Source organism: Scaptodrosophila lebanonensis, unplaced genomic scaffold (assembly GCF_003285725.1).
Source record: "Scaptodrosophila lebanonensis strain 11010-0011.00,11010-0021.00 unplaced genomic scaffold, SlebRS2 tig00000136-arrow-arrow-pilon, whole genome shotgun sequence".
Classification (NCBI taxonomy): Eukaryota; Metazoa; Arthropoda; class Insecta; order Diptera; family Drosophilidae; genus Scaptodrosophila; species Scaptodrosophila lebanonensis.
Window position 1 is genome coordinate 280,349 of NW_022060586.1, and position 14,650 is coordinate 294,998.

The 14,650-nt window shown below is 44.2% G+C and overlaps 1 protein-coding gene across 3 annotated transcripts; it reads left to right on the forward strand.

Moving 5' to 3' along the window:
* Nucleotides 1–14,650, forward strand: LOC115629178 (protein lava lamp). 3 transcript variants are annotated; one of them, XM_030525552.1, is made up of 8 exons: nucleotides 1–201; nucleotides 271–345; nucleotides 407–487; nucleotides 548–4,444; nucleotides 6,265–10,351; nucleotides 10,404–10,557; nucleotides 13,929–14,146; nucleotides 14,258–14,650. In XM_030525552.1, exons 1-8 carry the CDS (start codon nucleotides 139–141, stop codon nucleotides 14,356–14,358), a joined length of 8,676 nt encoding a protein of 2,891 aa, XP_030381412.1. In that variant the 5' UTR covers nucleotides 1–138; the 3' UTR covers nucleotides 14,359–14,650. The 3 variants fall into 3 exon arrangements, with proteins under 3 accessions (XP_030381412.1, XP_030381415.1, XP_030381414.1); XM_030525555.1 differs by having other exon boundaries at nucleotides 10,416–10,557; XM_030525554.1 differs by having other exon boundaries at nucleotides 274–345.

Genomic DNA, 14,650 nt, shown 5'->3' on the forward strand with positions numbered 1-14,650 from the left:
CTTTTCCCCAAACTGCAGTCAATGACGATAGTAAGCACGAAACTTACTAAACACGCATGTTTTTGGAGGTAGCTACTGGTTTATTTCTTCGTTTCTGGTATTTAGCTAGTACTATTTGTTTGTAAACTGGAGCGCGGAATGTCGCAAGATAATACCACGGATGCTGGCCTGGAAAACTCCCTAGATTTTTCCATGGTTGAGGTGCGTATGTCGTGTAAATTCTTAAATGGAAAATTAAATCGTTCAATCTCTTTACCTTGGACATTTCAGCAGGATCTGAGCAACAACGACGATGTGGATGAAATTCGTGTGTCCGGCAGCTCCACAGATTTGTCATTGTTACAAGTGGGTGGATATTTTAGCTTGGTTGTATTGAGGAGATTACTAAATGTGATTTCTTTTACAGAATCTTTCGATTATCACATCTGGGGGCGGAAGTGGCCAGGGGCGCCTGGACAGCTTACGCGAGAATTTGTCAAAACAACAGGTAACCGTGAATACCAATCCAGAAAATTTATGATTCCTATGTGTACTATACTATCCTCAGGAACGACTTTCGGCGTTGCGTGAGCAGGCCCTCAGAAAAACCGAGGGTGGTCGCCGCAAAAGCAGTATGAGCGACTCTATGGAATCGCTGAAATCACTAGGACAGAAGTTCACGGTACTCAAGGGGCGCTCAGGTACAAGCCGAAATGAATCGACAGACTCGCACTGTATTCTTAACGAAATGGCTCAACGAAATGTTTCGACACCGATAACAACAAAAACGAAAGATGCTGCTGGAAGCCACATATCGCCAGCATCTCCCCCACTGGTCACTGGCAATGAAAAACTGATAATGCTTACCCAACGCACCATACAGAATCGAGCATTGCTAGAACAGCGCAAGCGAGATATTGCAAAATCTCTGTTGTCCGTAAAATCTTCGCTAGCTAGCACAACGGGTGAGCTGGGCTCCTCGATGACGGATTTGCGCACGGCGGAGCCATCCGGTAATGTACCAGTGTCGCGGCATCGCTCGGCGGCAGATTTACAACTGAAACAGCAGACGGGGGAGCAGTTTGACGAGGGGCGCCTGAAGCTGTTGAAAAACAAAATTAAAATCAATGAGATGAAACAAAGTCGCAAAGAGCAGGAATTGACTCAAGAGCTTAACGAGCTGCGTAACGAACTAACAAAGCAAGTTAATCGCATCGAAGAATTAGAGCAGTGTAAGGAACAACTACAAAAGACACTCACGGAGAGGAACGAGGATTTAGAGACGCTGCGCCAAACCTCTGAGCTCGGCGGTGGCAACACGCATCTGCAAAATGAGATTGCTGCTACGCGACTGCGAAATAGTGAGCTTGAAGATATAAACGACATGCTGGAGACGACGCGCCGTGAACTACAAGAAGAACTGTGCAAAGCACAGGAGAAGCTTAGCACCACGGAGTCGGACTTATATGCACTACAAGAAAAGCAACAAAACCTGGAACTAGAGCCGCAGCAGGAAAAAAGTAGCAAATCCTCCAGCAGCACTGAGTCGCAGGTTAACATAGAATTGGCCAAGCAAGTGCAAGAGCTTGAACAGAAGCTTGAACAATTACAGAAGCAGCATGAGGAACTGCGTAGTGAGAATGCGGCCAATGTCAGTGCAAAGCTAGACGTAACCGATACCATGGTTTCTGAACGCCTGGCTGAGTTAGAAGCTATCATAGAGACGCAACGTGTGGAGCTAGAAGTGCGTGCACAAAAATTGAATGCCCAAGAGGAAGATTTGGCCGAGAAGACAACCGAACTGAATGTGCTCAATGTTAATTTGCGGCTGCTGGAAGAGAAGTTGGCGCAAAGTACTAAAAGTAAGCCTATTTTCTTAGCTGCCGCCTCCGACATAGACGTCAGTGAGGCCAGCGAGGAACTCAAGGCGGAGCTACAACAGTTAAAACAAAAGCTGGACGAATCTAACAAGTCTAACATCAAGCTTAAACTGCGCTGCAAGCAAACTGAGAAGCAAATGGAGAAGCTCAAAACTAGCAGCGAGCTCCACAAGGAGCTGTCGCGCCTTACCGCTGCAAATAACGAGTTGCAACAACGCGTATCCGTGCTAGAGGATGAGAAAGGCCAATGGCAGCTGGTGCAAATGCACGATAACAATGGTAGCGAGGAGGATGAGCAGATTACGCCCAGTATTACTGGTGTAGCCCAACAAGAAACTATCCGCCTACTTGAGGAGCAAAAACTAGAGTTGCAACAAGCGCTAAAAGCGCTTCAGCAGGGCAGCGAGTCAGCACGCGTGGAGTCAGAGATTAGTGAAGTGCAATTAGAAGAACAACTCTCACAACGCGTCCAACAGTTGGAATCCGAAGCGCAAGAGCAGAGGGAGAAGATTCAAATGCTACAGAATGAAAAGGAGGAGCTAGACAAGAAGCTATCGCACTACATAAACGAAAACATGGAGCTGTTAGATAAGCTGGAGAAATTGAGCAAATCATCATCTTCAGCGGAGTCTATTGAGATCGTGGAGCGACCTACGCAACAGGAAAGAGCTGAGCTAGAGCGCTTCAATAAGCGACGACCAGTTAGTGAGGGCGACGAGAGGCCACCGACTGAGGAGGACGATGGTAGTGTGCCCGATGCTGTGGTGCTGCCAAGTTTTGTCAGCGAACTAACGCAAACGGACACAAACATTGAAGCGAGTGAAGGTGCTGAACTGTTAGCAAAGATAGAGCTCTTCACAACGGAACGACGCGAGGTACTGGAGAGAATGGAGCACCTCAATGCAGAAAACGTGGACTTGCAGTCCAAACTGGAGCAATACGCACGCGAGGCCCAGCAGCTGGAGAGCGCAAAAAGCAAGCTAGAGCAAGAGCTTGAAGATGTGCAGAGAGAAAAGCAGCTGCTAGTGATGTCTCAATCACAGCTGAGCAGTGACTCCAATACGGGCAAGTCCAATCTCACGCAAGAGCTAAGTTCCATGCAAAAATCTTCAGAAGTCGTGGCTGCCCTTGACAGTGGCGAAGGCACCGCGCTATTCGACAAGTGCGAACGATCCTTGTGTAAATTAAATAGTGAGCTGCAGGCCTACCGCAAGGCCAACGATCGTAATGCTAAATTCAATGTGTCCAAGAAGTTGGCCAAAGAGGCCAAAAATGTGCATACCCAGCTGACAGAACTACTGCAGAAGGTAAAAGAGGCCAGCAATGCAGTGGAAACGGTCACAGTAGTTGAGACCGTAGTGGCTGTGACCGCACCTAATGGCAAGGCTCTGGCCGAATACGAGCAACTGACGGCACAAAATGCTGAACTTAAGGCAACTTTGGCGACGCTACAACTAGAGTTAAGTGAACTGCGCGATCATCACGAGGATAGTAAAGAGCCTGAGCCGCTGCCTGCGCACTTGGCCATTGCAACGTATGATGCACAGATCGAAACAGATCGGCAACAAAAGGTGGCGGAATTAAAAGTGGCTGAGTTGCAGGTCACGGTCGAGGAACTTGGCAATCAGCTGCGCGAAGCAAACTATGCCCATGCAGAACGTCTACAACAGTTGACCGAGCAGAGTGATGAGCTGCGACAGTTGCAGTTGCAAGTGGAACAGTTCGATCACACATTGAACAAGAAGGAGATGGCACACGAAAAGCAAGTGGAGCAATTGACGCGCGTACGCCGAGAGCTCGAGGGCAAAAACGAGACCTATGAAGCAGAGATGCAAATCCTGCAAACGCTGGTGGCGGAGCAAAAACAACAGCTCATTGAGGCGTACAGTGAGAGTGAGCACAAGCTCAATATGAAACTATTGGAGCTGCAGCAGTGCCATGAAGATTTGGCTTCACTGCGGGCGGAGCTTGAGCAGCGTCGAAGTGAGGGTGAAGGAGAAGAGGCGGCTCTAGCCGAGGAGTGCAGTAAACTACGTGAGGCGCTTAAGATTAACAAGACATTAGCATCGCAACAAGTAATTGAGTTGGCAAATAAGCAGGAGACGATCGACTCACTGAATCAGAATATCATGGAGCTCTACGAGACTTTGGAGCAGCGTGCCGAAGCGCTAAGTGAGCTTGATGCTGAGCATAATAAGTCTCAGGTGCTCTCCGAACGCCAAGTGCAACTGGAAGCTCAAATGAACGAGCTGAAAACAGCGTATGAGGCTAGCGAGGCGCGCAATAAAGAACTGCGAGAAAAGCTTAAGAAGTACGCGGCGAATTTGAAAAAGAGGGGCATGGAAATAACAGAATTAGAGCAGCAGGTCAAGATGCTTCAGGAGAGCGACCACCATGGAATAAAGTCGGAGCCAGAGTTGCCTAATGTTACCAGTGTACAGCTGCTACTTAACACGGAACATCAATTACAGCAAAAGCAGACCCCAATATCCAAAATTTACGAGGAACTCAATCTGGACAGTCATGATCAAAAGCAACAGATACAAAAAAGCGATCAGAAATCTATTAAATCCCAAGAAGAGGAGGTATGTATACACATCTTACTTATAATTTTCTGTATCCTACATGAAACTTGGACACATAATCGCAAACTACAGGTATAATTGAAAAGTTCCAAGAATTAAAGGAGCCATGGAAAATCATGAATAGCGGGAGAGTGGGGAAGGAGGAAAATTCTTAAACACACATTTTCTGCGTATTCATATACGTACATACCTCTTATAGTCTCTGAGATCCAGGTGTTCATGCGGACCGACAGGCTGAAAGCCCAGATCGACTCGTCTTTTCATGCTGGTCAAGAATATATGCATATATGTACATACTATGTACACCGCTTAACACGAGAGTTGCGTTCCTAGAAAACCTTGTGTTAAGCGAAATCGTGTTAACCGAGACAAGGTGGTTACAGTAATAGGCTTCCTTTTTTAAATATTTTTAAACTTCTATCCTGAAAGATCGAGATTTTCATCGTATTAAAAGAGAAAAGGTAGCAAATATTTAATCGTGTTAGACGAAGTTCGTGTTAAAAGATGTCGTGTTAAGCGAGGGCTCGGTGTACTTTGTGGAGTTTGTCACGCCTCCTCATGCCTGTTACATTTTTCACCTTCCGCAAACCTAATATACTCCTGTAAATTTCTTGAGCCCACTCGACTCTATCATTCTGTTTTTATCGATCGGTTTATAATAAATAAATGTAAAATAAAATTTTCCTAAATACTTAATTACCTGAATTAACCATATGAATAGTAGCCAAACGAGTGCAACTATACCATTGGACCTTTTTATACTCTGTACATGAAATGTACAAGAGTATATTAGGTTTGCGGGAGCTGAAAAATGTAACAGGCAGAAGGAGGCGTGGCAGACCCCACAAAGTATATATATTCTTGATCAGCATGACGAGACGAGTCGATCTAGCCCTGTCTGTCTGTCTGTCCGTCTGTCCGTCCGTATGAACACCTGGATCTCAGAGACTATAAGAGATAGAGACACCAAATTTTGCACGAAGATGCGTTATGTGTGTATTCTATACGAGTTTGTTTTATTTTTTTGATTTTCCCCCCTATGGGGGTTTTCCCGATTTTCCATTCGTATAATCGCCTATATCTCGGAGACTATAAGACCTAGGAACACCAAATTTTTAGTCCCAGATGCCTTATGTGAATACGCAGAAAATGTATATTTTGGAATTCCCCTCCCTCCCCCCTCTACCCCGCAAATCGTAACTCCCGTAATTCTTGGAATTTCGAACTAAAATTTTGGAAATACCCCCAGTTAGTTATTATGTGTCCGTATGCCAAATTTCATTATGATAGACCGATTTAACAAGAAGTTATAGCCATAAATATATTTGCTGATGCAGCGCTGCTGCAGCGCTGCTCAAGCGCTGCCCGCGGCTGTTGTTGATGTTGCTGTTTGGTTGACTGTGAAAATGCTTACACAGACACGAATAGATGCGCATAGGCATACATACACTCACACAGACGCAATTGCTATGTAAATGTGCAATTATACACCCTTTACGTGAGTTCGAATACCGAGAGAGGTAAAATCGATCAAATTTTTTTTTTTATTTTCTTAATTTTTTTTATTTTCTATAATTATTGTAAACATATGTACAGAGTATTTCAAAGTCGGGACACCCGACTTTAGCTTTTTTACTTGTTAAATTTAATAAAGAAGTGGATACAGAGTCGGCCAAAGTCGGTTGCGCTAAATTTTATCATTTCATTCTTATTCAAATTTCGTACTTGTTATAAAACCACAAAATTTGTTAAGGTTTGTTGAGAACTCTTGTGTTGTGATCTTAATACATATAATCTTTCTTCTCTCTTCATAAAAACAGAATCAACAACAAGCCAAGTTATTGCGTCTACAAGATGAGCTTCAAAATGCGGTTCATGCCAATACAGAGCTGCGCCGCGAGTGGGAACAGGCGGAAAGGCAATGGAGAGAGCGATTAGAGGCTGCCATGCAAACAACGCGCCATGCAGGCTCCGGCGATAGCGATGGAGCAGCCAATGATCAAGTGCTTGAGGATCTGCGCCGTCAGCTCGCGCAGAAAACGACTAAGTTTGAGAAATGTAAGGAACTCATAAAACAACGCAATGCCACCATACAGAATCTTCAACGCGAGGTAAACGACCTACGTGGCCAGCTTCGGTTGCAATCAGAGGAGGATGTTAACCAGATGATTCCCGTTGAGCAGCATGTGGCGCTGCAGGAGCAGCATGAGCGTCTAGTCGAGCAGTATGACAGTGAAAAAGCGGCCTTTGAACAGACCATTGTCCGTTTGGAAACCCTGCACGAAGGTATTCAGGCAAAGCTGCAGCAGGACAGATCCTATATAGACTCACTAGAGGGCGAGAACGATAACCTTAAGTGTAAGTTGACAAATTTGGAAGAGAAAATAACAACGCAGGCTCAGCTGCAGGCGACCCTAGAGCAGCGACTACACCAAAAAGAGGAGACCCTGCAGGGTCAAGCTCACGAGCAGCAGGAGCGAGAGTCACTGCTGCGCACTGAACTTTCTAAGCTGAGTGAGCTCAACAACAGTCAAACTCAACAGCTGGCCGAGGCGCGCGAGGAGGCAGAAGATGCGCGACAGCGCTTGGACTCACTTCAAGGTGTCCATGACACGCTGCTGGCCATGCATGAAAAACTGAGCTCTGAGATACACTCGCAACGGGAGGAGCTTACCACACGTAGTGATCAGGAGTTGCAGGAGCTGCGCCTGCAGCTTGACGCTCGAGAATCTGAGATCCAACGTCAGCGTTCTGTTTATGATGCCAAACTGGCAGCAAAGAGTACTGAACTGGACGAGTTAGAGTGTGACTTGAGCGCCCACATGGAACGTGCGACGGCCGAAAACCGTGAGCTAACGCAGCAGTTGGAGCGGGTACAAGAACAGCTGCAGCAACGCAACGAGGAGTTAGCTTCACTAAATCGCGAGCTGAGCTATCTGCGCCTGCAGCAGGATAATGCTGAACAGGACGTCCTTGAGCTGCAAGAGCTGCGAATGCAAGCATTGCAGGACAAAACCGAAACGGATAATCTTCGTGCCCAAATCGACACGTTGTGTGCCAATCACAATCAGGAACTGCAAGTACTGTTACAGCAGATTGCAGAGCTTGACACATTGGGCCAGAATCAAACAGACGACCAGGTATACATACAAACTGAGAACAAACGTCTGGCAGAGCAGCTAGCAGAGTTGCAGGCTCGAGTAGCACACTATGAGCGCGCTACGACATCAGCACCTTCTCAAAGCAACGAAAATGCAGAATTAACCGGCGTAGCAGTTGAAGTTGAGCCCCCGCAGTTACTTGCTGCTCCCGCTATGTTCTTTGGTAACGATATGGCCGGTCCGTCGCCTTTTGATGAGATTGTACAACCACGTCTAACGACAACGACACTGGGAGCCAGCCCTGCGCTCAATGCTCCTCTTGATGGGGGCCATGCTGATAACTTGGAGCAGCCCACAATTGAGGATCTGCAGCGCAACGTGTCCGATCTTGAAAAACATGCTCAGGATTTAGAGACCAAATTGCTGGCCCGAAATCAGACTCTGGCTGAGCAAGAGGAGCGTCAACGTGAAGCTGCTACGCTAGAGCGGCAACAACTGCAGCAACGCCTACAACTAGAAAACTATGTAGCCGAACTGAAGGTGCGCCTTGATGAGCTGGAACATCAATTGCGATCACGGGATCAGGAGATTTCTCAACTGCGAGCAAGCATAGAGGAGCGCGAGCGTTTGGAGGCCGTTGACAAAATGATACAGCCGGATTTTAGCAAAATGGCACCTACACTAGACATGTTTTTTGGCGAAGGGAATAGCGAATCGATGACCAAATCTGGCGCTGATGGTGATCTGTTGGCCACAAATTTTGGGCAAGAGCAACCGGAGCCTGTTGTCGAAGAAGTAATTATACCAAAGAAGGCATACATTTGTCATCCGGAACACCAGCAAGAAGTGGTTGATTTGGGAGTGGATGAAGATCCTTGGGCCTCTGCGGCCGCCGAGCAGTCGTCGAGCAAGCCACAGAACGATGAACGTGTGATGGAACTACAACGTCTGCTAGCAGCAGCTGAGCAACAAAAGGCAGATCTTCAAATGAAGGTGACCAAGCTGATGAAGCGTGTCAAAGAGTATAAATTAAAAGCAGTTACGACTCCAACAGTACCGGACACTGTAAGCTGTTTCAATGAATTGGACAATGCCATTATTGAGGAGCTGAAGAATCAGATTCAGCTCCACGAGACCAAGCAGAGCCGCACAGAAGAGCTTTTGCAGCAGCAAGCGCTGGAGAAGGAAAAACTGATCAAGCGCATAGATGTGTTGACTGCCGGCAATGATCGCATGACCGAACTAAAAGAACGTCAGGATATGGATGTGCAGATGTATCAAGCACGCATACGGGAGCTTCAGGACAAACTCAATCAGCTCGAAAGCTGGGGCGTAGAGGATATAAAACATGACGCAACCCCAGCTGTAGCCGTAACACCAGTATCCAGCGCTGTGGTGGATGAATTACAAAGCAGAATCGATGATCTGCAGGCAGAAAACGTGGAACTCCATGCGGAGTGGCAAGAGCTGCAGACACTGTTGCAAAATGAGAAACAAACGTCACAGCATGCCCAAACAATTGCCAGTGAAGCGATGAGCGAACGCGATAAGCTCCAAGCAAATGTGCAGCGTCAGAGTGACGAACTAAAAATTCTCCAACAGCAGCTTACTCAACTACGTGACGAGTGTCAGGCCAAGGAGCAAGAACTTGTGGCAGCAAAGGCAGCCCAAACATCCGATTTAGGAGCCATAAACAATGACCAAGTGACACAGCTCCAAGAAAGGGAGTCAGAGATTGCGCACCTTAAACAGCGCATTGAGGAACTGATGCGGGAAGATCAGACAGAGAAATTAGTTTTTGAGATATTGACCAAAAACCAAGAACTACAATTGCTGCGCATGCAGGTCAAGCAATTAGAGGAGGAAAAGCAAGAAGAGGAGGAGGAGAGCAAGAAAGCGGCTCCTGGAACCGAGTCGGCCAATAGTGCGCTGCAACTCCAACTAGATGAAATGCGTATGCAGAACCGGTTGCTCGAGCAGGAAAAGGCCGACATGGAAGAGGAATTGCAAATTCTCAACAATCATGTGTTATCTGCACTGGAATTGGAGGACAAGATGAAACAATCGGTACTTGAGCTGGACACCAAAAACATCGAAATCAGCGAGCTTCGCAAATCGCTAGACGCTTTCCAGCAATCGCAGGTTCAGCCGCAGCCTCAATCCCTGCCACCAAGTATGGACAATATCTTGATTAATCAGCAATGGGAAGCCGTTGTGGAGCGAAAATGTAGCGAGGTGGCTAAGGGATGGGAGCAACATCTCGCGCAACGCGAGGCTGACTTCCAAGTAATAGAGAGTCAGCTCCTCTCCCAGATTGAGTTTCTGAAGGCAGCTGCAAAGACAGCGGACAGTACCCAGGGAATTTCCTATGTGACGCCCAAGCCCGAATCAAGCGAAGCGGTTGCTACAGAAACAAATGATATTCTTCTACATATGCAAAAGGCACTGGAGACGCAAGAAATGGAGATCGTTACGTTGAAAGAACAGCTGGCCATACGATCAGCGGAATATGCGCGTCTGGCCGCCCAATATGACCCTTTCCGCTTGCATAACACTCTAAGCGAAAGCGGCGGTAACGGAGGAGCCGTCACAGGCACAACCGGAACGCGGGACTCACTGCCCGAGTACGTTTTGAAAGCCGACCTCGACAATGCGCTAATGATGGTGCACCAGCGCGACATGCGGGTTGAGGAGATGATACTCGAACTGGTGCAATTGCTGGAGGAGCGCGACCATCTGCAACTTAAACTATCGGACACATTGCGTCAATTAGAAGCCGAACGAGTCCGTGCCAGCGATGTGGAGCGTAAGTAAAATCCTAATGGATGTATTTCTAAATTAACACATTAATGTTATAGCGTCCATTCTAGCTGCAAAAACAGGTGCAACAAGTGTAGGCAGCAACTGCGGCACAGCTTCATCCTCAGCTGGCTCCGGTAGTCCCAGCAAGATCAGCAGCAGCAGTGATTTGTCAGCGGTGAACAGTACCAGCGGGGGCGACTTAAAGCAAAAGTGAGTGAGCGGGAAAAAAAAGGTCGCAAGATCAACATTAACATAGATATAAATTCGAAACTTGCTGAAAACCACCAATCGGTCTAGCAATAGGACTGAATTATATACCCTGTACCCAAAGACAAAGTGTATTAGTGCGAATGTAAGAGTATGTAATTTCGAGAAGGTAGCTTAGTAGCGAAGACTCCACGAAGTATGTATATATATTTTTTCTGATCACAGCCAGAATCATCAAACTCCTATGCAGGACCAGTAAGTGTGTGTGTGTTTCTATACCCTGTATTTAAAAGATACAAGAGTATATAAGGTTTGCGAGAAGTGGAAAATGTAACAAGCAGAAGGAGGCGTGGCAGACCCCGCAAAATATATAATCGTTGATCAGCATGACAAGACTAGTCAATCTTGCCCTCTACGTCCGTCCGTATGAACATCTGGATCTCAGAGAGATAGAAACACAAAATGTTGTACATATAAGGCATCTGATATGTTTACTGATATGTTTACTCTCCGATATTGGGGATTTTCCGTATCTCCCGTAATTCTTGGCATTTTTCAATCAAATTTGTCAAATACCTTCAGTTGTTAACTATTTTGTTAATATATATACTATCTTATGTACTATACTAATATTATGAAGAGGAAAGATTTGATTGTTTGTTTGTTTGAATTGAAAAGGCTCCGAATCTACTGGACCGATTTAATGGATTCTTTCACTGTTGCGATAGTGTAGTTTCGACTCGACGGTTAACATGGGCTATATTATATTTGCAAAAAAGAATAGAATCCGTACTAAAACGCCAATAATGTAACCAAAGGTGTACAAGAATTACCTTAAAAAACTCCTGAATAGCATGCCGTTAGTTCATAATCATCCTCGAAACATTTTCACTTTAAATATTAAGGCAATATTATTCAAAAGCCCTCAGCCAAATAAAAGGTTACAAATCGATCGGCACCGTGATTAATATTGAAGACATTTAAATTCACTAAACCCTTTCGTACTGCCGCCACATGAATTGACGGTAAAATTTGGAATTGCAATCATGCTTTTGAGAAATTAAAGCCTTCCAAGCATGTGCAATGGGACGAGGCTGCTTATTAAGGAATTGCAGGCCCAGCAACTGGTCAACTAGATCATATAACGGGGATACCGATGATCCCATTTGATCATTTATATGGCTTCAATTTCCTGTAGCCCCAAGGCCAAGCCTTCGAATTAGTAGGGATCGACATACGAAAGCAATGTTTTACTGTATGTTGACCTGTCACGGGTCGGAGCTCCTGAAAATCAATTTATTTGACCTAATAAATAATAACAAAAAAATGTAAAAACGAAAAAAAAATCATTAAAATAATAATATCCAAAATCAATTTTACTCCTTCTTAGTAAGTCATAGCAAAAAGAAGGGTGTACAGGGTGAGCCATCTTTTATGTCGGTATGTAAACATTGAATATCTTTGAAAATAAACAACCGATTTTCAAGTATGAGATATTTTTATTTAATTTGGTTCTGTACAATTTCTTGAACTGAGGTTTTCAACACTGGTCTACTCAAGTCAATCGGTTCACTAATGACAAAGTTATTCAATATTTACATACCGACATAAAAGATGGCGCACCCTGTATGTGTGTGTTATAAAATTAAACTTTTTTGTAAAAATACCCGTGCGAAGCAGGGGAAGGACGATAGTATTTGATATACACACTTCACAGTTGCGATTTTTATACCCTGTACCCAAAAGGGTACAAGGGTATATTAGTTTTGTGCGAGTGCACATGGAACACACAGAAGGAGGCTTGGTAGACCCCACAAAGTATATATATTCTTGATCAGCATGACAAGCCGAGTCGATATAGCCATGTCCGTCTGTCCGTCTGTCTGTCCGTCTGTCCGTCTGTCTGTCTGTATGAACGCAAGGATCTCCGAAAGTATAAGAGCTAGAATAACCAAACTTGGTATACAGATTCTCCTGAGACCGAGAAAGGACGAGTTTGTTCATTTTTTCTGATCCACCCCCCCACTCCCCCCCTATTAACGATTTTCTATAACTCCCGTAATTCTTGGAATTTTGAACTAAAATTTGGTAGTCACATTAGGTTAGTTATTATATAACCGTATACCAAGTCTCATTATGATAGAATGATCGGAAAGAAAGTTATAGCCATATAACCAGGCCCAATGCACACATACATACATATGTACAAGTACACAAACACGCATAAGGCACGATTCTGATGTAAATGTAAATGTATGTATGCATGCATGGAATATTTTATATTTAATTTAGTTAATTAATTAAATTAATTTAGTTAATTAATTAAATTTAATTAATTAATTAATTTAATTACTTTTTTGTGGGGTGGTACAGGGTATTTAAGAGTTGAGCCTGCTCGACTTTAGCATTCCTTTCTTGTTAAATCAATTATTACATTCTACGGCCCAAATCAGTTTTTAGACTCTGTACATGAAATGTACAAGAGTATGTAACAGGCAGAAGGAGGCATGGCAGACCCCACAAACTATATACATATATTCTTGAACAGCAGTCATGCTGACAAGACGAGTCGATCTATGTCTGTCTGTCCGTCCGTATGAACACCTGGATCTCGGAGACTATAAGAGATAGAGACACCAAATTTTGCACAAAGATGCCTTATGTGCGTACGCTATACGAGTTTGTTTTATTTTTTGCCCCTATGGGAGTTTACCCGATTTTCCATTCGTATAATCGCCTATATCTCGGACACTATAAGACGCAGAAAATGTGTATTTTGGAATTTCCCTCCCTCCCCCTCTCCATCGCAAGTCGTGATTTTCTCTAACTCCCGTAATTCTTGGAATTTCGAATACCCCCAGTAAGTGATTATGCGTCCGTATGCCAAGTTTCATTATGATAGACGGATTTAACAGGAAGTTATAGCCATAAATATAATTTTTTTAATTTCTATAATCATAGTAAGCATACTTGTATGTGCAGAGTATTTCATAGTCGGGACAAGCGACTTTAGCTTCCCAACTTGTTTTTTACACGGTTTTAAAATTAAAAATTTTGTATATTGTAACACGACTTTATTCCATTTAGTACGATTCAAAATAACACAAAATAAAGGAATAAAAACACACACACAGACAAACAGCTAGAAACCATTGGGTCGTTATATATATGTGATTTAATAAAATAGACATAAATCCTTCGTTTTTCACGGATTTTAATAGGCTTTAGAGATAAGGAACCAATCACCATTTTTGCATATGATACTTGTAAATGTATTTTTTCACGGTTCTTTCCGGAATCAATCTACCGTGTAAAAACAGACTTAGGTGACCTTAAAAAGTAACGGCTCAAATTACATAATACTATTATTTCAGACTTGCCGAGCTGCAGACGGTGAAGCATTCCAAAGACAAGGCGATTGTCGATGAACGCGAGCAGCGCTTACAACAAATGATACAGTTACAGAAGGATATGGCCAAGCAGGGCACAACAACCTCAGTGGCGCCAACAACTGCAACAGTGGCAACAACGTCGCCAGCAGCAACACCCATAGGTGCACCTCAGCAGCAGTCGAGTGAAATAGTAGATCTGTGTAAGTTATATAATCCTCTTCTCTCTCTCTCTCTCTCTCTAACACTCTTCTGTATTTATCATTTTCTTTCACTTTCTCCCCTTCCTTTCTTATCGACGTTGTGTACAACAGCGCAAACATCACTGCGTTCATCTTCAATGGCGCTCGTGGACTGGATATTGGGCAGCAATAAGAAAGAGGAAGAGGGCGGCCAACTGCCATCACAAAACTAACAGTAGCTGTTGCCACTAGTGTCTAGGACTTGCAAATTCAAATGGCGTCGTAGCCCTTGAATACTAGTAACATACATTTAAAACCTATTTTTTATATTATAAGGATTTTTGTAAATTAGTTATAAAGTTCGATATTATGTACCTTGAAAGAATGAAACCTAAAAACGAAATATTCCGAATTGTACCGCAGCAGCAGATGAACGTACGTTTTATGTTGTAGATATGTAAAAAATGTAGAAAACAAAAAGAAAAACAAAAGTCGTTAGAATATAATGCATACACACATTTCATA

Excerpts from the sequence above, each read along its gene's own strand:
- LOC115629178 (XM_030525552.1), top strand. The coding sequence starts at position 139 with ATGTCGCAAGATAATACCACGGATGCTGGCCTGGAAAACTCCCTAGAT. Across the intron at positions 202-270 it reads TAGATTTTTCCATGGTTGAG|CAGGATCTGAGCAACAACGA; the intron begins GTGCGTATGTCG and ends TGGACATTTCAG. Across the intron at positions 10,352-10,403 it reads CCGTGCCAGCGATGTGGAGC|CGTCCATTCTAGCTGCAAAA; the intron begins GTAAGTAAAATC and ends TTAATGTTATAG.